The sequence below is a fragment of the Capra hircus genome, chromosome 18, assembly GCF_001704415.2.
Source record: "Capra hircus breed San Clemente chromosome 18, ASM170441v1, whole genome shotgun sequence".
In the NCBI taxonomy this organism is placed as follows: Eukaryota; Metazoa; Chordata; class Mammalia; order Artiodactyla; family Bovidae; genus Capra; species Capra hircus.
In genome coordinates, this window is record NC_030825.1 from 9,525,920 (window position 1) to 9,542,205 (window position 16,286).

General features: G+C 56.8%; 1 protein-coding gene across 2 annotated transcripts in view; it reads left to right on the forward strand.

The window, feature by feature from the left end:
* Positions 1–16,286, forward strand: part of CMIP (c-Maf inducing protein) — a 205,983-nt gene that overhangs the window by 143,498 nt on the left and 46,199 nt on the right. The window contains exon 1 of one of the 2 annotated variants that reach the window (XM_018061764.1): positions 12,568–12,674. The exons of the other annotated variant lie outside the window; for it this stretch is intronic. Within the exon in view, the coding sequence (XP_017917253.1) occupies positions 12,657–12,674 (18 nt within the window). The 5' untranslated portion in view covers positions 12,568–12,656. Of the gene's footprint in view, positions 1–12,567; positions 12,675–16,286 lie in introns of those variants that run through there. 2 annotated transcript variants of the gene reach the window in all.

The following is a 16,286-nucleotide window of genomic DNA, read 5'->3' on the forward strand; positions in this document are numbered from 1 at the left end:
GATGTGGGGCTGAGAGCCTGGGTTCCCGCTCCCACTGGGCACCCTCTTGGAAAAGCTGGCCCGTCACCCCTGTTCCCATGCAAGGAGAGAGGCCCGGCAGGTGGCAGGGTCCCCAGGAGCCAGGTCAGAGGGACAGAAGGCCCCGAGCTCATGCTCTCCCTGCCGGGAGCCCGGGAGGAAGGGTAGGACCCTCACCCCCGACTCTGACCTTCCTCCCGGGTAGTGGGGAGCCACTTCTAGTCCCAGCCTGGCCCTTAGATGCCGTGCTGTGCCCCCTGCAGACCCCGGAGCGTGCATTCTCGACACGCATGCCAAGGCCGAATCCAGCCCCGCCACCCTGCCCAGGGCGCTCCTCCTGTGCCCAGCCAGTGCTAGCACCTTGCTCGGCACCCTGGGGGATCCCCGCAGCCCCAAGAAGGGGCCTCGGCCTCCCGTTTCCCCTTCTCCCAGATGCAGAGACCGAGGCTGAGAGGCTAACATGCTGGCTCAAGGGCCCACAGCTCTTGATGGCAGAGCTGGGGCTCAAACACAGGTTTGACTCCAGCACCTGGGCGTGTAGCCACTGGGAGTGGGGCTTGCACTGCACACGCGTGTGCACACAGATGCGCACACGCACAGGCAGCTCCCCTCTCACACCTGCGGGCTTTGCTCCGCAGCGTCCCTGTCACCTGTCTGCCCTCACGCCTCGTGTGCCAGGGGCGTTTTATGAGAGCTTTGCATTTTTCTCTGAGCCTCACAGCCGTCACCGAGAGGATTACGTGAATTAACCTCTGACGGCAATCCCCTGCTTCTCACGGAAGACCTGATTTTCTGGGACATGACAGACCCCCTAGGCCTGGCCCCAGAAGGTCACGCTCAGGACCGGCCACTTACACACCCGCCTGCACCTGGCTCCTGGCTCTGGGCCCTGCGCCACAGGCTCCTGGGTGACTCGCGCTGGGCTCGACGTGTCTGGAGGGGAGGCGGCAACCCGTGCTCCCCTCCTGCCGTTTCCACGTGGCCTACCCCCCTGCCCCGCCACCTGCTCCCCCCTTTAGCCATGGTGAAAGCACCCTTACGGCCACAGTGAGGCCAGTGGCCCCCTTGCTCCCTGGTCTCACCCCCCGATGCCCTTCCAGGCTCTGTCTCCCTTTGCACAGCCTCCTGACAGCTGTGGCCAGGTCCTTAGGCGTGTCAGTGTGTCTGTCACACCTGTGAGGAGGTCACGCACAGCTGACCACAGGGCCTGCTGTTGGGCACTTGGTCAGTGCCCATTCTCCTCAATTACAGACAGTGAAGTCACGACCTTCTGTTGTAGCCAGGCTTGCGCTTCTTTAGAACTCCTCTTTCAGGACAGATTTCCAGAACAGTGGGTGCTAGACAGGCAGTAGAGGTGTATTTTTTTTTGTGACTCTTTCCGCATATTGCTAATTCACCCCCAAGAGAAACATTTCTAGCCCTAGACTGCCCAGGTTCCAACCCTGGCTCCACCTCCTCCATGGGCCGTGGGACCCCTGGACTGGCTCCTTTCCTCCATGGACCTCTTTTTTTCCTCCTGAACTCAGTGGGGGTCACATTAAGACCAAGCCTCCTAGGTTGCTATGAGAGTCACACGGGTTAACAGCAGCAGAGAACTTAGAAATGGCACCCACCGTGTGAATAAGCGCACGATCAGGGTAGTTACTCTTTTCTAGTGACCGAGGTCTCGTTCCCTTCGTGTAGATAGTTTCCAGAAGACGGGCTCTGGAAGAAAGAAGGCGCGTGGAAACCGCGCGCGTGCCAACCCCCCAGGGAGCCCCAGGCAGGCGGCACTAAGCAGTCACTGCACCCCCCTGGGCAGACCCCTTTCCACGCAGCCCCTGGGGGTCACCCTGAGTTAACAGAGGGAGCGAAAGCTCCCCACCGACCCCTGCCTCAGTGACCTCCCAGGCCTGTGGAGGCGGTGCGACTGGGAATCCACGTCCAGTCCCGTCGGCTCCAGCCCGTGTCTCTTTGAGGTGTGTTCTCGGGAGCCTTTGCCGAGCTGCCCAGCGGGGTCGTGATTGCCAGCCATCCTGCCCCTGAGTGGGAAGGTGAAGCCAGGGTGGGGAGCAGGTTGGGAATGGCCGGGAGTGGCCTCTTCGGTCCTTTCACAGGCCCAGCCACAGGTCGTCTTTCTCCAGGTCCAAGAGGCAAGAATTCCGTCCAGATTAGTTTCTGGCACTTGGTCAAAGAGGGCTTTGTGACTTCCTAAGAGGGATCAGAGGGATTCCACAGAGAACCGTGAAAGGGGGGCTCCCCTGCCGTGAGGCAGGGGGCCCATCACCGTCCAAGACTGCAGGGGATGCCCAGCGGGAGGTGCCCCAGTGGCAGAGCCGGCCTCTGGGAGCAGAGGCCCTTCCCGAGGCAAGTCCAGCCAGGCCGCCTCTGCACCTGCGCTCATCACAACCCACGGGAGGCCACGGTCTCCAGCGACTTGCAGCCGCAGCTCCTGGCCCCTGGTGGGCCATCAGGGGCCCTGAAAGTAATAACGTGGGAAGCTTCAGGGATTGAAGCTAACAAGTGGCGGAGGGCAGGGTGCCCTGGGGAGGAGAGCTCATGCTCTTGTGGGCTTTCCTCATGGTAACCGCGGAGAACAGTTACTAGGTCCCTGCTAGTGCCTGCTGCCGTGCTGGGGGCTCCAGTGGACGCTCTCTGCCAGTCTTCTCAAAGGCAGGTTCATTTGGAAGGGGGAGCGGAGAGGGCCAGGGAGCTCGTCCACAGCCAGAACTAGGAGGAGCTGAGATTTGAACCCTGGGTGGTTGGTGGGTCTCCAACCCACTTCGTTTGGCAGAAGGGGGCACCACCTTGGGCATGGAGAGGGTGGGTAGCCTAGTCCTCTGTCTGAGCCCACGGAGGCACAGAAGCCCCAGTGAGCATCAGGCCCTTCCTCAACCAGAGGTCTCTTTGGAATCAGCATAGAGCGATTTGGTCTGTGTTTTCATTGAAGGGATAGCATACATGTAGAAAAGTACACAGACCAAGCAATACTACTGGCTAAAAATGCCGCACATGCTTATAGAATTGATCTTGTAACTGCCCAGATTGATACAAAGAATGTGACCGCCTCCCTGGATCCCCCCCTCCCTACAGAGTTCCCCCGGCCCCTATGCACCCCACCGCCCACCAAGGGACCCACTCTCCTCCCTTCCCACAGCATGGATTTGTCTGGCACAGACCTGAACTTCAGGTAAATGGAGTCACACAGCCTTAACTCCTGCATGCCTGGCTTCTTCGGCTCAAAGTTACGTTTTTAAGATTTATCTGTGCAACGTATAATATCCTGTGTAGTAGTGATTTGCTTCACTCGATAGTGTTCCGTTAAGTGAAGAGACTATTAGTTTGTTCATTCTGTTACAGACAGAGATTTCCAGGTTGGGGCTATTACGAACAGAACTGTTATAAACACGTCCCTGAGTGAACATACATTTACATCCTTTTGAGGTCAGGCCATTGGGTAGGCAGAGGGTCCCTTTTGGTGGACACTTCCCCAGCAGTTATCCAAAGTGATCCAAACCAGTGTATACACCTGATAATGGAATGCAGGAGTACTGAGGTGGGACATTTAAAATTGCATTTATTAAGGTTTCCTCTGAATAGTAAAAAGGACAGAGAAAACCGGGGGGGGAAAAATGTGCCACTATCCATGGACCTCTGTAAACACTTTTAAGTTAAAAAAAAAAATGGAGCTGTAACTTAGACATAACAAATTGCACAAATCTGTGGGTCGCGTGGGTTCTGACTGCTGTCCTCACTTGAGTCTCAGACGCCTGGGTTCCCGTCAGCCCGGACGGCTCCCTCCTGCCATCTTCCCTTTCAGCCTGTCGCTCCCCAGGTACCTGCTGATGGCAGCTGAGACCAGTGGCAGCTAACCATGTACTCAGTCCTTGGGGACATTCTGAAAGGTTCGAAATGCACAGTCTCTCCTCCCTCAAGTTCCTTTTCCCAGAGGCAGTCCTGTTAGCTTCGTGGAGCCCTTCAGAAGGTTGTCATCAAAGTTCCTTTAAAAGCCCCACACGGATTTCATTACCCACGCTGGGCGTTCCTTGCTCCCTCAGCGTTCTGTCACGTCCCGTGGTTGATCTCACACACAAGCTTGTACAGCGCGCTCGGCTCTACCTACCTCGTTGCTTTTTACGGTTTTGTAGTAGCTCGTTCAGACAAGGGTCAAGCCCGGCAGGACCTAAATCTTTGAGTGAAACCCCGTTGTTCAGACGGGAAGTTGAGTGTCTGAGAGAAAGGACAGGCGATGCGGGTGCCCATCGTCCGTGGACCAGGGACAGCCAGGGGTACCTCGTATAGCCTCACCCCTGCGGAGCCCTCTGACCATTGCACTCAAAAGATCAAGAGTGCAGAGCCCTGGGGGGCCCAGAAGAAGCACCTGCTTGAGCCCCAGGGCAGGAAGCAGGGGATTGGGGTTTGCACCACATCCCTGGGACCCCAAGCCTGTCCCCGCCCCGCACTGCCCCAGCTCTGGGCTCGGGGACATCAGACACCCCACAACGCCCGCATGACAGCCTTCCCCTGGCCTCAGAAGGGGCGAGTGACAGCCGGCTTGCCACACAGCCAGGAAAGAAGCGCATTTGTGGGTTGCTTCTCTCTCCCAGACGAGGAGGGGGCCCAGGGGCTCAGCTTGTCATCCCACGCACGCTTTGACGGGGCTGATGACTCACCCCACCACACAAGGAAGCCTTCCACGTAAACGCTTTGCGGGTGAATTTGTTTTCTGCCGTTTAAGGCAGAATTTTTTTCTCTCCCTTTCTCTTTCTTCAAATAAGTCTGTAAAACGTAAATGGGAGGCTGTCTCTTGGCCAGGAAGACCTTCTGTTCTGCTGGAGTCTGTCTGGGGGGGTGGGCAGCGATCCCCCAAGTTGGGGAGGCTGGCAGCTCTCGGCAGGGGGGTGGGGCTGCCATTCTGGGTTTGCCTCCGAGGCTCCTGCCTGCTTGTTTGCTCAGAGACGAAGCCAAACAGAGCCTCCAAAAAGAGCAGGCCCCGCAGAGGGACTAGGTCCTTACCTCACCGGGGGACCAGAAAACACCCCGGGGGCAGCCTGCTCTCTGGATGGAATGGGGTTTGGGAGGGAGGCTGATTGATCCTGAGACAAAGGCAGAGGCTCCACGTTTGCACCCTGGTGCCCTCTTAGACCCCAAGGGTAGTTTTGCAGAAAACTCTGAAATGGACAGAGAGCCCCTGTCCAGGGTCCTAAAGCCACTCAGATGGAGCCTGCTGACCTTGGCGGCTGGAGGCCACAGTGGTTTGTGTCCAGCTAGGGGCTGGAGAGGTGGCAGGGACCAGGCGGGTGCATGGATAGCAGCCTTTGGCAGAAGGGGTGCCATTCTGAGGTCATCCTTTGGCTGACCTCTGGGCTGGAAAAGATGTCCAGGAGCCCGTGGAACCTGAAAAGCACACCCAGGAGGTCCAGGACCAACTTGATACTGAGTGGAGGTGGTGGCCTGCAGCAGACCCTTGGCGACTGTCGGCTCTCAGAGCCTCTGTCAGTGTCTGCAATGAACTTTCTGTCTAGAACAGTTTTTATTTCCTTCTAGACCTCTCCACCACAGTGGACCCACCATGGCTCACTGGTTCTCAAAGTGGGGCTCTCAGACCAGCAGCCTCTATGTGATCGGGAAACTTACTAGCAGTGCACACCCCTGTCTCATGAACTGGAAGGTGGGGAAGGAGAATGTAGCAAGGTGTGTTTTCCAGGTGATTCTGGTACACACCGCAGTTGGAGAGCCCCTGCAGTATCTCGAAGAAAGGGAGAAAGCGCAGCAGACACGCACTGCGTGCCTACTGTTTTCCAGCCTCTTCATCTGCTGCCCTGTTGAGACGGTACAGCGGCCCTGGGAGGTAGGATTCAGTTCAGTTCGGTGGCTCAGTCGTGTCCGACTCTTTGTGACCCCATGGCTGCAGCACACCAGGCCTCCCTGTCTATCACCAACTCTTGGAGCTTGCTCAAACTCATGTCCATCGAGTTGGTGATGGCCATCCAACCATCTCATCCTCTGTCCTCCCCTTCTCCTCCTGCCTTCAATCTTTCCCAGCATCAGGGTCTTTTCCAATGAGTCGGTTCTTCCTGTCAGGTGGCCAAAGTATTGGAGCTTCAGCATCAGTCCTTTCAATGAATATTCAGGACTGATTTCCTTTAGGATGGACTGGTTGGATCTCGTTGCAGTCCAAGGGACTCTCAAGAGTCTTCTCCAACACCACAGTTCAAAAGCATCAATTCTTCAACATTCAACTTTCTTTATAGTCCAACTCTCACATCCATACGTGACTACTGGAAAAACCGTAGCTTTGACTAGACGGACCTTAGTCGGCAAAGTAATGTCTCTGCTTTTTAATATTCTGTCTAGGTTGGTCATAGATTTTCTTCTAAGGAGCAAGCGTCTTTTAATTTCATGTCCCCATTTTGCAGACCAGAAAACTGACTCTCAGAGTAAAGAACTCTCCCCTGTACCTCAGGCAGAACTCAGCCCCTGGCCTGAGCCTCCTCTTTGTCCCTCTCAGCTTTAGACCATTGAGGTCTTTCGTGACAGCCTCTGCCAGCGTCTCCTCTACCATGTGGGCCACTCGGATTTCACTGCCGCGAATGCCCTCCAGGTCCCACCCCAGATCTGCCTTGACCTTGCCCTGGGCCTGCCTAAGTGACTAGTGACTCCTGCTCCCCATAAGACCCCCTTCTCAGGAACTCAGGAGGGCACCCTCCCCCTTTGATTCGAGCGCACCTTCATTGCCTGCCTGGACACGAACACTCATGATCCACTGCAGGTGAATTAATTGGGGAGCTGGGTCCTTTTCCAGGGCGCTCATAAATTAAGGCCCTTCGCAGCAGGAGCCGTGGCTCCAGCCCAAGAGGAGGCAGCCTGACGAGGCCTCGAGGCTCCCCACACGAGGCCCAAGCAGATCGGATGCCTTTGAAGTCCTTCGAGCCCCAGATAAAGTTCTGAGTCAAATAAACAGCGGAGGCCCCTGTCGAGATGCTACCGCCTGAAGCCGAGCCCGGGAACTCCTTATTTGGGATAGAGAGTTCTCTTTTTCAAGCCCAAGGCAAACAGCCCTGTGCTGTCCTCTGCCTTTCAGGGGAGCGAAACTTGCTCTGAACATCTCTCCTAGCCGGCAGAAGAGGAGCAGCCTCGGTACCGTATTTGCATTTTTAAATTTATTTGTTGAGTCTACCGGGGGTGATTCCTCAAAGACAGCCTTTCATGTTAGTGATGAACACATCCTGGGTTGAGTTTATAGTTATGGGGAAGCAGGACACATTTCTGGGTATGTGAGAGCCTGGAGGCTGGCTGGGCTTTGATCCCGGGGACCGTGGAAGACCCTCTTGGACCAAGGGGGCCCCCCTTGGGGGCAGGCAGTGGTCCCTGGAAAAGAGCTCCGTGACACAGAGTGCCTGGAAAGGGTCCGGCTGTCTGGTCAGGGGACCGCCCTGCTGGGTCCCTGATGCGTGGCAGTCACAGCACCCAGTGACCACTGCCCAGGCCACGCAAAGGAGTTGCCCAGAGCTCTGGCTGAGGTCAGGAGAGAAGACTTCCGTTTGCTTGATTTTCATTTTCTAAATGTACGTGCTGCCTTTGCCCGGTGACATTTTAGGTGGCTTACGACAACACTCAGCATGGGAAAATCTATTCTAATTGATGTGGGACCACTTCCACCCACAGGGTGTGGATGCAGAGACCTGTGTACAGCGTGATGCCCTTTGTGCAAAACTAAAGGAGGGACCAAGCAACAAAGGCTGGGAGCAAAACCCAGCTCTCTGTACGTTTGCATCTGTTGGCGTGTGGCCAGGGAGGACGACGGGAACTGACACCCCTGGGGGTTGACAGACTGGCCCATCACCTGTTTGTTTTTTTTAAATAAGAGATTCAGGGGGACCCAGCCGCCCCACCCCAACTCCTGGTCATGCTACAACAGCAGAGCGCAGCCCGAAAAGCCTGCAGTATTTATCACCTGGCCACTTCCCAGGAAACGTTTGCCAACCGTATGTCATGGTTTTGGCATGGGTGCTGGGGTAGGGTGTGGGGGGGGCAGAGGTGAGGCTAAAAACAAGCCAGCCTGTATGATGGGGGCTGGATTCATGTACCCTTTTAAGGGGAGGAGGGTGTGTACTCAGGGAATCCGTGGAATGATGGACGCCAGCTCACGACCGTGCCGGCGGTGAGCACTCCATGAGCCCTCGTGCTCTGTAGCAGTCCCCTCCCAAGCACCGTTCTGTCCGATTCCGGTTTTCCGGTCAGCATCTTTATCATTTCAAAAACAAAGTGATCGACTGGAACCGTGGAAAATCAAGGAGAACAGGATCTCAGATGCTTTCCTGCTCCTTCTAAGAATGTGAGGTTCTGCCCAATTTTAAGGAGTCTGTGGACAGGGACACCACCACCTCCATGATCCCAGTTTCTGAAATCTTTGGGGGTGTTTCTCTTCACTACTTTGAAATGTTCAGCACAGCTCTGGTTTCCTGCAGCATTTTGAGACGTTTCATGAAGCCAAAGCTCTTCCTCGGTGCCCTGCGCCCACCACCACCGTGGTCCTCCCCTGCCCACCCGCGTGTGTACTCCGACACATGTGGCTCGTGGGGCTGGAGTCCACGGCAGGGCTGCTGGCCATGCTTCGTTCCTTTTTCCTGCTGCTGGTGTGATCTTGCACGTGGCCATGGTTAGTTCAGGCATTTCCTTGTCAATGGGCATTTAGAGGTTTCTCATCACCTTTATTTTCTCTCCAGACTTAACTATCTTGATCAATGCCCCACTGGCCCAATGGCTAGCATTATTAAACACCTAGAAGGTTCAGCATGAAATACCACATTCAATCTCGTCAGAGCTGCCAGAGGCAGGCACACCTCTTAGCCCCATTTTGCAGATGAGGAAACTAAGGTTCAGGGAGGTGGTATGGTTTGCCTGCGGCTGCACAGCTCACAAGCAGCAGAACGGAAGTCTGAATGCAGAGATGCCCCACTCTGCACACACCTGAGGGCCAAACCAGGGGTGGGGCTGAGCCTGCCCCGTGACTCCTGTGCCGAGGTCCTCTCGGGAGTTCCCTCTGCAGCTTGCCTGGGCGTCTAGCCCGCTCCTTGCGACGGCAGTAATGGATAGGCGTCCCCGCCCAGCCTTCCTTGAGGCAGCACAGGACCAGGTCATCAGCTGGGGGTGGGCGTCAACGAGAGAGCAAGGAAGAGACAGGGTGTCAGGCCTTTCCCAAGAGGAGAAAGTGAAAAGTGAAAGTGGTAGTTGTGTCTGACTCTTTGCGACCCCATGGACTGTAGCCCGTCAGATTCCTCTGTCCATGGAATCCTCCAGGCAAGATGCTGGAGTGGGTTGCCATTTCCTCCTCCAGGATATCTTCCTGACCCAGGGATCGAACCTGGGTCTCCTGCCTTGCAGGCAGATTGTTTACAGTCTGAGCTACCAGGGAAGCTCAAGAAGAGACAACCCAGCAGATTCCAAGAGTAAGCTGGGAGAGGCTGCTGGGAACAGGGGCCCCGGCTACCACCTCCGCACGAGAAAAGGATGGGAAGGGCCAGCTGAGACAGCAGAAGCAGGGAGGCCAGGAGCTAGGTCCCCCGGGCCCGCCTTGCTCTCACACTCGCCAGCTGTGTGTTTCCTGTGACAAAGGACCACAAACTGGGCGGCATGAGCAAAAGTGTGCCATCTCTCGGACGTCAGGGTGCAGGCAGGTTCCTTCCTGGCCTCTTGCAGCTTCTGGGGGCTGCCATGCCGCTCAGCGTCCCTCTGCTGGTAGGAGCCTTGCTCCCGTCCCTGCCCCCGTCCTCACCTGACCTTCTCCCTGTGTGTGTCTTCCCCTGACCTTTTTATGAGGACCCACCCTACTCCAGCATGACCTCATCTTCCCTTGATGGCGTCTGAAAAGACCTATTTCCAAAGAAGGTCACAGCCGCAGACACCAGGGGCTCGGACTCTGACATACCACGTGGGGGACATAACCCACAGCGCCAGCTGTGTGACCTCCGGCGAGGCCTTAACCCCTCCGTGTCCCCTTCCGTGTGTCACAGGGACCGAGCGAGCGTGCCTGCCCCCTGGGGAGGAGCAGACCAGGCTCCGGGGCCGGGTTCACGCAGCTCTCACGTGCAAGCTGCTGCCAAGTGCAGACTCCCAGGCCCCATGGGCTCTACCGAGTTAGAACCTGACTTTTAACAAGCCCCCCTGCAGGTGGTTCCTGCGTTTTCAGTGGGCAGGGAGGATTAAGGGTCTGGTGTGGGAGCTGATAACGGCCAACACGTACCACTACGAACCAACCTCATGGCAGTGATGCTATTTCAGCTAAGCTCTTTCAAATCCTAACAGATGATGCTGTTAAAGTGCTGCACTCAGTATGCCAGCAAATTGAGAAAACCAAGCCGTTTGTAGCTCTCTTTCTGATTCTGAATCTCCTCCCTTTGACAAATACTGAGAGCACCTTCCACGTGTCCCCAGCGGTTCCACCACCACCCAGAACAGTGAGGAGACAGACAAGGCTTGACCCTTTCCCCTGGGGTCAGAGCTGAGAGGGGAGAACAGCCACCTAGAATTTTCTCAGTGCAGTCAGATCCATGGGTTGATTGGATTTTGCAAAGGTTGTAGCAGTCCCCAAGAGCTAAGTAGGATGTGGTACCCAGCTGCCAGCCTGGCACCACGACCAGTTCATCGCCCCACCAGCCAGATGCTTGGTTTCCCAGGCAACCAGCCGATGCTCTGGAGACGACAAGCGGGACACTGTGCCCGTGTGTCTGCTGTTTCCTTGGAAGCAGTAATGACTGCAGGGAGACCGCCTCCGGTGGGCACTCAGGGGGCAGAGTGCCAGGCTCTCACCCCCCTTCTTTCACACAGATTACCCAGCTCCCCAGGCTTCCCGGGCAGATGTCAGCTAGGTGCCCAGTTGCAGCCAGTCTCCACCTGCCCCTGGGCTCAGCGCCTCAATTTGAAGGGCTGCTTGTTTGTTTCAGCGGGAGGCAGCAGCGTCGACCATGGCAGAGAAGGCGCTCGGGCATGCCCCTCAGAGTGGCCTGGCGGTTGGGACTCGGATCCAAAGCTGGGCCTGAGTCCAGCTCCCGCTCTGGCTCTTACAGCTCCGTGACTTAACCTCTCTCACCCTCAGTCTTCTTAACTGTGAAATGGAGCTAATCTCGTCGTTCACATTGAAATAATTGTCAGTGAAGTGGTTGTAACGTGAACGCCAATGAGTGGTTGTGAGAATTGTGAAGGTGCTTTGCAGAAGAGGGCCTGATCTATGGGGAGCCCTCCAGAAGCGATGGCGGCCAGTGCTCCTGTGTCTGTTGTCGCAGCCCGTTACCCTGGCACATGGTGCGCCCTGGACTGGGGTGGCCAGTACTGCTGGAAACAGCGGCTCTGCTGGGTGAGAAGGCCGTGCCCTCCCCTCCAGCCGGCAAGGGAGCCCCAGGGCTAGGCTCGAGTCTCGCTTTCCGCCCCTCCGTACTAGAGCCAAAGGCCCCACCCACTCAGAGTGGGTGTCCCGACTCCCATCCTGACAAACCCAAGTCCCGGAGGGTGTACTTGACTCATCCGTCTGTTGGTTGGTCGGTCCAGCAGTAACAGTACAGTAACTGTATTGGCTAAGCTGGAGTCTCTGCATAGTCTGCAGGGGGTGCTGAGACGGGATGATGGTCTCAGGGTAACGATCTAGACTTGGGCCCAGATGGGCAGTCAGGAAGTGACACACGCGGGCCGGTCACAGACCTGAGTTGATTCTGAAGGCAAAGGGATGGTGCTTCATGCAGAAAGGATTTAACAGAGGCCGTTCTGGAGGGCCAGAAAGGGTCAGAAGCGCGCCCCACCCCAATGTCAGGGACCCCCACCCCCAGCCCAGAAGCACGCTGGCTCGGCAGGGCACGGCCGCCTGGCACGGTCAGCATGGACACTCAGGGCGAGCTTGAGAGAAACGAGGAGGCCAGAGGCCTGTCTAGGAATCGGGGAAGCCAAGGAGGCTACCCACGGGGTCGTTCTTCCCGGGAGTGCAGAAGACATCGGGGAGAGGCCCCTGTAGGCTTTGGAGGGGAGGCCAGCGGGGCCTGGGCAGGCAGTTGTTCTGGGTGCTGCTCACACACCAGCCCTGAAGGATGGGAGGGGCAGTGAGCCCATGGCTGGTCCTCTGGGGCGGGGGTGACCGAGGGGACACTTAAGACTTCAGGACAGCCTGCCAGGTAGAACTTTCTGCCACGCCGAACGCATCCTCTTTTTGCAGCGCCCAGTGTGGCAGCCGCCTGCCCTGTGTGGCTGTGGAGACACTGAATGATCAGCTGTGTTTCCTTTTAATTTGTTTCAGCCTGAGTAGCCACACGCTTTCGAAAGCTGGTGGCTTTCGAGCTGGGCAGCACAGCTTCAGGATGTCCCCTGGCACAAAAGAAGTCGTAGAAGCCAGCCCAGCTCCAGCCGGCTCCTCCCCCGCACCCCCCCCCCCCAGCGCCCCGGGCTGCCTCCCCTTTGATGACGGGCGGGGGAGCATGCGTGCTCGCGTGAGCCCAGCCTCGCAGGCTGCGGCAAGTGCTGGAGCGGCCGCCCCGTCACTGGGAGGCGTGCTCCCAGTCCCTTCTGAGTCACGCCGACGGGCGCCTCCCTGGTGACAGTTCGTCTCCCGCGAAGGCGCCGGCGTGCTCTGCTCTCCCAGGCTGGAGGAGCCAGGCGTCGCGCTTGCCGGAGAGATGGCGGAGGTTGCCCAGGTAACGCCCCCTCCCTGATAAGCAGAGGGCGAGGACTGCAGTGGAGCTGCGGGCTCCGTGGTCTGGGGAGCTGGGAGACTTCCTCAGCCCTGCCTGCTCTGGGTCACTCACCTTCAGGACTCGGGCAATAAGAATTAGAGCTGCTGTTCAGCCAGGAACAGGACTGAATGTTTGTATATATTACCCTCTCACGGGCTGGGCATGGCAAGCCTCTGGTAGTGGTCGCTATCATACCACACAGCAGGGTGTCGGTAAGCTCCACGAGCACTGGGGTCTGTCTGCCTTGCTCCCCACGGGTAACCTTAGCGCTTAACTCAGTCCTTGGGAGATCATACTAGATGGTGCCAGCAGTATTGCTGGCTGGTTGGAAAGACGGATAACGCTTGGCTGGAGAGGATGGATGGGTGGATGAATGGAGGAGTGAGCGGGTAGATGAAGCCGAGCTCAGCTCTGAAGTCTGCTGTTTGCAAAGCCTGCCCTCCTAGTCGCGAGGCCATACTGCCTCTGACTTTGATACCCTCCACCTGCATGGGTGATTTTTTTCCTTATATACCTTAATTGAGGTGGAATGTACATGGCATCAGATTTAAAAATTCACCTATTGCGAGTGAGTGACTCAGTGATTGTAGGAAGTTTATAGTTGTGCAGCCATCACGGTGCAGGTTTAGAATAGTTCCATCATCTGCAAGACGTCCTCATACCTGTTTGCGGTTCTAGTCCCTGTTGTCACCTCCCCACCCCAGGCACTTTCTGTCGCTGTAAATGTGCCTTTTTCTAGACATTTTATGTAAAAGGAGTCCCCCAGTGTGTCTGTGTTGTCTGTTTTCCTTCACTTGGCATGTTAGCGAGGTTCGTCTGTATTGTAGCACATGTGAGTGGTTCCATCCTTTTTGCTGCCAACTCCTATACCATTGTGCAGAGAGACCACTTCTTGCTTCCTCCATTCATCAGCTAACGGACATTTGGGTTGTTTCCGGTTTGGAGCTATTATGAACAGTGCTGCTATGCCTGTTCATGTGTGTGTCTTTATGTAGAATCTGTTTCTCGGAGTAGATTTCTAGGAACAGAATTGCTAGGTCATATGATAAATCTGTGTTTAACGACTTGAGACACTGTCAAGCTTTTTCCAGTGGTGCCGTACTGATGCAATGCACAAGGGTCCCGCTGGATCCACACCTTTGCAACACGTGGTGGGACCTCTTGGTTCCGTCCAGTCTGGTGGTTGCAGAGCAGCGTCTCTATGTTGGAACCCGCGTCTCCCTGACGGCCTCCCAGCTTGAACTGCACATGCTCTGACTTCTCGGCTGGGTGGGCTTTTGACCCTTTCTTGCCTTTTTCTTGAAAGGGCCAGATGGCAGATGTTTGGGGCTCTGCAGGCTGCATACGAGCCTGTGGCATATTCTTTTATGTTTTTTTCCCCCCAACCCTTAACAACAACAAAAATGAGACCATTCTTGGCTTCCTTGCACAAAAATAAGCAGGGAGACAGCTCCGAGGCTCTTGTCAGAGGAATCCCTCGGCCCATGCACTTGGTACAGGGCAGGAGGTCGTCCACCTCTCTGGGGAAATGGGCTCAGTGGAGGGGTCCCACATGGCAGAGCCCAGGGCCGGGCTGCCAGGAGCCTGGGAGTCCGGGTTCCAGAGGCGGCCCCAGCCCAGCCCCGCCGTGATTCATCGCCACATGAGCTCATCAGACTGGCTCCTGGGATGAAACGTGCCGTTTTGTCACCCAAGGTGGAACGGCCAGGCCCCTGGTCCTGCCTCCACCCTGCGGCCGTCCCCTGCCAGGGCTCAGAGCCCCTTCTGGGAGCCTGCTGCTGGCCCACACCCTGTAACCACGGCTGTCACAGCCGCCCTGCCCGCGGCTGCTCCCACAGCCCCCAGAGCCCTCGTCCCAGGCCCTGAAGCATTCCTGTTGCCTCCCTGACCGTGTCTCTAGTGAACCATCTGCGCTGGTCCTGACCTGTGTGATAAGACACCTCTTGGGTCCCTCGGAGCCAGTTCATACTTGTGACTCTGCCGCCTTTCTAGCCGTGTGACCTGGTGTGAGCCATGTCACCTCATGGCTGCGGTAGCCACGTGTGTAAAGGGGCTACCAGAGCCCATGGTGGAAGCGGCAGGTCCCCCAGTTCTTGGCTTCACCTTGCCCTGAAGGCTGCTCCCTGTAAGCCCAGGAGATCCACCTGGGGACGTGTCTACAGGAGCACCCTGGCCTGGGCACAGGGCAGCCAGGAACCCAGGAAGCTGGTGGGTAGCAGCCCAGCCTCCTTGGCCCTTGGGTGGGTTGGCTCCAGGGTGTGATCTGCCCTGACTGTCTCGTCCCCACGAGGGTGGCGGTGCCGGCTGCCCGGTCCTACCGCTCCACGACACCCTGGCAACTTGCTGCCCATTCCCCCCAGCCCCACTCCCTACCTGCTCTTCTGTGCCCTCCATCACCTCCCAGGGCCCCTGGCAGGTCCCCGGCTCCTGGGGTGACCGGGAGGGTGGCATGAGCTGATGCCTGGAAGTGCCCTGCATGGTGCCCGGCGGGTCGCAGTATGTGCTCATTAAACGTCAGTCCTCGTCAGCCCCTGGGAACTTCCAGCAGGGATGCCGCTTGGGCAGGGACCTGTGGGAAAGCTGTCATTCCCCCAGTCCTTCGAGGGGGGCTGTGTCTGTGAGCCCGAGGCTGGGCGTGCCTGGGAGGGGGCTCATGGAAAGCTGTGCAGGGGCTGGGGGCTCCCGGAGAGCCCTCCCCCTGGGCCATGTATCCCAGAATCTCGGCGACATCCAGGTGTGGGTACCCAGGGATGGAGGGACCACGCTTATGGCCACCAACCCCCACGGGCCAAGTCTAAAGGAGAGCTGAGCAGTGATCACCGAAGGTTAACGACGGCCATTTCTAGGTGGCGGGGTCTCTGAGGCCCTTTTCTCATTGAGCCTTTCCTCTGTGTTTCAGCATGGTTTACATTTCTCACAGTGAGCATGCCCTGTTTTCACAAAAAGAATGAAGTCATTATTCTTTCCAAAATAAATAACCTGCAGCTGATTAGAAGAGAGCGCACTTAAAGCCCAGACCGTAGGCCCATCTGGAGTATACCATGGGAAGACCTGCCTGTACACCCTGCGGTTTTCTCTGGGGCTTAATATACGGCAAGTTTCTGCAGCCATCTCATGGTCATTTAAAAAATTAAGCAATTCTCTGGTCACAGAGCCGACCCGCAACATCCAGAACTCTAAGGAGCATTCGCCTTCAGGGCTGGGTCAGGTTCTTGCCTTGCAAAGTATCTCTGCTGCCTGAGATTTCAGGTGCTGTGTGTCTGCTTGGACCTGGCTGTGCTCCTGCTGACAGTCGCTGGGACTGAGGCTGGTTACCGTCCCAGGGAAGCTTCGGGAAGCTGGGTGCACCTCCTCACGAGAGAACGGTGTTTGGTGAACACTGCCAGTCACCGTCATCCCCATCAACGGTGTATGTACTGTTCAATAAACACCACCCCCCACACACACGCACACAGACAAGTTGCCATGGTTTCTTCCGGCCCTTGTAGGATCTAACATGATTGGCAAGTAAATGTCTCCACTCTCTTCCATACCCCGCTTGAGGAGAACTGGGCTGTCTTCATGGCAGCAGCT